At 38.5% G+C, this 6,254-nt stretch overlaps 1 protein-coding gene across 1 annotated transcript; it reads right to left on the bottom strand.

The window, feature by feature from the left end:
- Positions 1-4,571: 4,571 nt before the first annotated feature.
- Positions 4,572-5,711, bottom strand: LOC102412636 (putative olfactory receptor 2W6). The gene has a single exon (XM_006045647.4). It carries the CDS (start codon positions 5,709-5,711, stop codon positions 4,755-4,757), a length of 957 nt encoding a protein of 318 aa, XP_006045709.4. The 3' UTR covers positions 4,572-4,754.
- Positions 5,712-6,254: the final 543 nt, after the last annotated feature.

Here is a 6,254-nt window from a genome sequence, read left to right on the forward strand (position 1 = left end):
AAAATGGCTACTCTCAGAAATTCTGGGTAGAAATTCAAAGTGTCACTAGATTTTTAGAAATAAATAGGACAGTTAATATCCATCAGCCTAGCAATATCATCCATGGAAATTTATCCTATGGATTAAATTATCACTATATAAAGACACAGGAACAAGGAGTTTTATTGTAGCAATGTTTGAAACAGCCAAAGATGGAGAAAAACTTACTCCTTTGAAGAAGAATTGACCGAATAATAATCTACACCAGTGATTTGCCAGCAATATTACTGAGTGAGAAAATAAAGATGCAAGAAAGATTGGATGACATAATCTTTAAAAATTAAAAATTATTTTGGCTGTGCTGGGTCTTTGTTGCAAGCTTTTCTCTAGTTGGGGAGAACAGGGGCTACTCTCTTTTGCGGTGCACGGGCTTCTCACTACGGTGACTTCTCTTCTTGTAGAGCACGGGTTCTAGAGCACAGGCTTCACTAGTTGTGGTAGGGTGGACTCAGGAGTTGCGGCTCCAGGGCTCTAGAGTAGAGGCTCAGTAGTTGTGGCACATGGGCTTAGCGGCTCTGCAGCATGTGGGATCCAACCCATGTCTCCTGCATTGGCAGGCGATTTCTTTACCACTGAGCCTCCAGGGAAGTCCTCAGCATAATCTTAAGTGTATTAAAAATGACTGAAATGCTCTAAATATGATTTTAGGTATTGTATGTCTATATAGGATTATACGAGAATGAAGAAACTAAGGAAGGACACTTATTAGATGCTTCACATGGACAATCCATAGGGAATAGAGGCTGATATCTGTGGAAGAAGGAAAGCTCATCAAGTAAAACAAGAAAAGGAAAAAAAATTAAGATTTAATCCACAATAAATATGTATAATAACTCAGGACTTCACAAACCAGTAACAGAGCTCACCTCTGAGTGGGCATGAGGGTGTAATTAGTCAGGGGGAAAATGCTCCTTTTAATGTGGAAATTCCTTTTTTGTTTTCACAAGTTCTTATAATGAGTAATTTAAAGGAAATAGTAGTTTAAAAAGAAAATAGAAGACCAAAAAATTAGAAAATATGAATATAGACAAGTCTTTAGTTTGCTGAATAGATGAAAATAAATAACTCCCCAAATTTCAGTAGTCTTAAAAAATTAAAAATAATGCCCATTAACAAAGACCTGGAAATAGGAAAGAATCTGCAGAGTTTAATAATAATAGCAATAATGTCCCATTGGTGCTCACTAACCTCAACAACACCCTATAAGCAACACTTTTATCTTCTTTTTGTTGATATGGAAACTGAAACATAGAGAAGTTAAAGTTTTTAAAATTCACAGTATTTTAGAAAACCAGAGATATACTATGAAGTGGTATAAAATTCAAATTTTATCAAATGCTTTGGCTGAATTTATAGGTTTTCTTTCCAATTTTAAAAAAATTGACATACAGCACTGGTTTTCCTTTTTTGTTTGTTTCTATAGAAACTATTTTATTGAAGTATAATTGATTTAAAATGTGTTATTTTCTGCAGTATAGTAAAGCAATTCAGTTATACATATATATACATATGCAGCCCTTTTTATATTCTTTTCCATTATGATTTATCACAGGCTATTGAATATACTTCCCTGTGCTATATACAGCAGGATCTCATTGTTTATCCATTCTGTACTGCGGCTGCTAAGTCGCTTCAGTCGTGTCCGACTCTGTGCGACCCCATAGAAGGCAGCCCACCAGGCTCCCCCGTCCCTGGGATTCTCCAGGCAAGAACACTGGAGTGGGTTGCCATTTCCTTCTCCAATGCATGAAAGTGAAAAGTGAAAGTGAAGTCACTCAGTCGTGTCCGACTCAGCGACCCCATGGACTGCAGCCTACCAGGCTCCTCCGTCGATGGGATTTTCCGGGCAAGAGTACTGGAGTAGGGTGCCATTGCCTTCTCCCACATACTAGCTTAAATCTGCTTACCCCAAACTTTTACTCCAACTGTCTCCCTACCCCCTTTTCCCTTGGCAACCACAAGTCTGTTCTTTATGCCTGTGAATCTTCAAATGTTATACCAGTCTGCTGCTGCTGCTGCTGCTGCTGCTGTTGCTGCTAAGTCGATTCAGTCGTGTCCCACTCTGTGCGACCCCATAGATGGCAGCCGACAAGGCTCCCCTGTCCCTGGGATTGAACACTGGATTGAATACGTCCAGGCAAGAACACTGGAGTGGGTTGCCACCTCCTTCTCCAATGCACTCTATTCCTGTGATAAACCCCAAATGTTGACAATATGTTATACTTTCTATGTAACACTAGATTAAATTTGCTAATAACTGTTGAGGATTTTTGTATGTATTTTCATGAGCTATCTATCTGTAATTTTCCTTTCTTGTAATGTCCTTGTCACAGACATTGTTATCCAAATTATGGTTAACTTATAAAATGAGTCATAAAATTGTATCAGTTATCTATTTTCAGAATAACTGTGTAAGAAATAACCAGAAAATCCCAGGGCATACAAAAATAGCAAGACAAAAAATGGTCTGATAATCTGATTAATAAGCATTTATTGAGCTGTATTCTCATGGCTTTTATAAACATACACATATATATACACACATACACAAGCATATGCATAATATTTGTTTCTCTTGGAGGAAGTTTAAGCACTGTAGCTAAGAGATAAACAAAGGTACACAATGAATGAATCTTGATGTTCATTTCTACTTGCTCTATATAAGAGATCAGTCTATGAAGATGAAGCACAGTTTAGTGAAAGGAAGAATCTATAGAGAATTAAAATGAAACATTTCTATTTTTATTACAGAGAATATTCTGTTATTCCTAGGAGATGACAGAAAAGTTAGAATACAGTTGATTATTCCTACTTCACATGTAAATCAGTAAACATTGTAATGTAATTAAGGATACAGTGACCTTTTCCCTTTGAGATAAGACACTCAATATTTACAATCTATAACAGTGATTCTAAATTTCCTAGAGTATTATGAAAATTGTTCCTTGTGGGGGAAAAAAGGGAAAATTTGAAAAGTATTAGGTGAGAATTCCATAGGGAGCTTCCAAAATTGATATATTCATAGAGATTTATACTCTGTGTCTTGATTTCTTGCCTCCACTTCAAGATATTATTGACTCTAGAGTAATGCATATCTAAATAGTGTAGAGATGATGTAAAAAGTTAATTTTTACAATTGTTCAATAGGGAATGATTCTAAAAGGACATTTCATCTATGTCCCTGAGTCATGAAGATCTCCTGGAGAAGGGCATGGCAACCCACTCCTATATTCTTGCCTGGAGAATCCCATGGACAGAGGAGCCTGGCAGGCTACTGTACATTGGGTTGCACAGAGTTGGACATGACTGAAGTGACATAGCATGCACGCAACATATGGTATATTTTTATGGCAGTGGGACACATACTAAAAGTTGTTTTTAGTGAAAGACATGAGAAATGCTAAACCAGTAATATTTATATTCAGTATATGGGCAGCATTAATAATGTCCTTAGTAAACATCACCACGGCTTAGCATCACCTTTCACTTAGTTTATAAATCAGGAAGAATCAATTATATTCCATATTTTCTATCTTCTTGTGGAATAATAAAAACTAAACCTAAAACTCATTCTTATAAAACCCTAATTAATCTAAAATAAAAACTAATCTATTTGGACAAAGTACAAGAGTTCATTCTCAAAATAGGAAAATTTTCACTTTATGTCTAAAAAAGATATGTTTTGAGAAAAATTTATTAGATATTTGGTATTTTTTCTAGGGCCTCTAGATCAGTCTAAGGTTTCTTAAATATTTTTGGGTAGGTTTAAAAGAGAACTTGCTAAACCCATGCTTTATCCAGTTCCTAATGATAATACTGGCCATGCTCCCAAATTTTGGAATCCTATTCACTTGTCATGAAATTTTAACATCATATATGTTTTCCTAGGTTATGAAATGGGATTCATCTGATTGACAACATTTCAAGTCTGAAGAAACATGCTTGCCTTTAAGGGTCAAATATATTTTCCTTACAACTGGTAAGATACTGCAATTATTAATGTAACTGTGAAACATTCAACATACAGAAAACACTCAACCATAAATATCCCAACAGTTCCCCACAGTTCATCTTATTGTGGCATTTGGCACTATAAAAGCACATTTGAACTTTCTAGGAATTTTTCTTCACTAACTCTAAGTTCATTCTTTTCACATATATCGAGGACCTGAAAGTGAAAATAAAGTCACTCAGTCTTGTTTGACTCTTTACGACTCTATGGACTGTAGCCTGCCAGGCTCCTCTTGGAATAGGCAAGAATACTGGAGCGGGTTGACATTTTCTTCTACGGGGATCTTTCCAACCCAGAAATCAAACTCAGGTCTCCCGCATTGCAGGCAGACTCTACCATCTGAGCCACCAGGTAATCCCATACTGAAGACCTAATCAGTACAGATCATTGTGTTGGAAGCTGGAATAGGTACAAAATGCCTTGTGTCTACATTCATGGCTAGTATTTTGCAAGCATAGGTCACTGTCTGATCCTGTATTGGAGACCTCCTAGTGATGAATCCTTGACTTAGAAGTACTTTAGAGGAATAAAAGCGATGGTCAGCTCAGGAATTTGCACTTTCTCAACCGAGCTACACCGTTGAATTCCCGCATCTCATTAAGTCCCTTCTCAGTCTGTAATGTCAGAACACTCCTTTATTTGCTAGGTCTAACAGTATATATAGAAGGTGGATCAAAAGACAGTCCCCAGATTTGATGACTTTTTACTCTACTTCTGCCTCCCCTTTCCCTAGTACCTTCTTCATGGCCTCTTTAACATCTTTGTTTCTCAGTGTGTAGATTAGGGGGTTAACACTGGGAGTGACTATTGTGTAGAAAAGAGTAAGGAACTTGCCCTGGTCCTGGGAATAAGTGTTTGCTGGCTGGAGGTACATGTATATAATCGTACCATAGAAGAGAGAGACAACAATGAGGTGGGAGCTACAGGTGTTGAAGGCTTTCTTTCGCCCGGCAGCTGACTTGATCCTTAGCACGGCTCGTGCAATATAACCATAAGAGATGAGGATGAGGATGAGTGGTGCCAGGATGATAAAGATTGCCAAGGCAAATGCCAGTGCCTCAAGGGTCATGGTATCTACACAGGCCATGCCAATTAGTGCTGGCATCTCACAGAGAAAGTGGTCCACCCGCCGGTGCCCACAGCGAGGTAGCATCAACGTCTGGGGTGCCATTATGAGAGAATTGCCAAAGCCACTCAACCATGCCACTGAAGCCAGCTGCCCACAGAGATGCGGGTGCATGATAACAGTGTAGTGCAGGGGTTTGCAGACTGCAGCGTAGCGGTCATACGCCATGACAGCCAGGAGAACACACTCCACCCCTCCCAGAGCCAGGACGAAGTAGAGCTGGATGGCACAGCCCAGATAGCTGATGGTCTTATCTGCACCCCGAAGGTTGTAGAGCATCTGAGGGATGGAACCTGTGGTGAAGCACACATCTAGGAATGAGAGGTTGGCCAGAAAGAAATACATGGGTGTGTGCAGCCGGGAATCCACAACTGAAAGCAAGATGATAGTCATGTTGCCAAGAAGAGTCAGCAGATAAAAAGTGAGGACAACCACAAAGAGGATCAGCTCTAGGTGGGGACGATCAGAGAAGCCCACCAGGATGAAGCCTTCAAAAGCACTTGTGCTGTCATTTTCCATCACCTGTGACCACATGTTACCTGGTAGGAGAAAGATGAGTATCTATGAAGGGCATAGATACGCTCCCTCGAAATGGAATGACTGGTAAAATGGTAGAACAGAAACTTCTTTGGAAATGCTGAATGCTTGACCCAGAATTTCAATAGGTGTTAGTTAAGTCATTACTGGATCTGCAAATATATTATTTGCGAATTTTCAGGCTCTGGGCTATGAATTTTTTACCAATATTTTGCATCATTCTTTTTAGTTCTGCAGGATACAAAAAGCTACTTTCAAATGCTGGTTATTTTACAAGGGAATGAACACAAAATTATCCACCTTTAAAAAAAATTTTAAAGGGAAGCATTGAATTCTTCTAGTCGCATGTAACATATGGATGGGAATAGTGGCTTATATCTTTGGATCAGAGAACCAGTTTGCTATTAGGTGAAATTTCATTCTGTATGTTTAATGGATAGAACTCCATGGATAAGTTCAAAATCTCTCTCCAGCTTCCACGTAGAATGAGGATTTGATCAAGCTTATGTAAATAAAGTGCATAAACATTTAGGCTGTGAA

Source organism: Bubalus bubalis, chromosome 2, assembly GCF_019923935.1.
Source record: "Bubalus bubalis isolate 160015118507 breed Murrah chromosome 2, NDDB_SH_1, whole genome shotgun sequence".
Taxonomy (NCBI): domain Eukaryota; kingdom Metazoa; phylum Chordata; class Mammalia; order Artiodactyla; family Bovidae; genus Bubalus; species Bubalus bubalis.

Excerpts from the sequence above, each read along its gene's own strand:
- LOC102412636 (XM_006045647.4), bottom strand. The coding sequence starts at position 5,711 with ATGTGGTCACAGGTGATGGAAAATGACAGCACAAGTGCTTTTGAAGGC.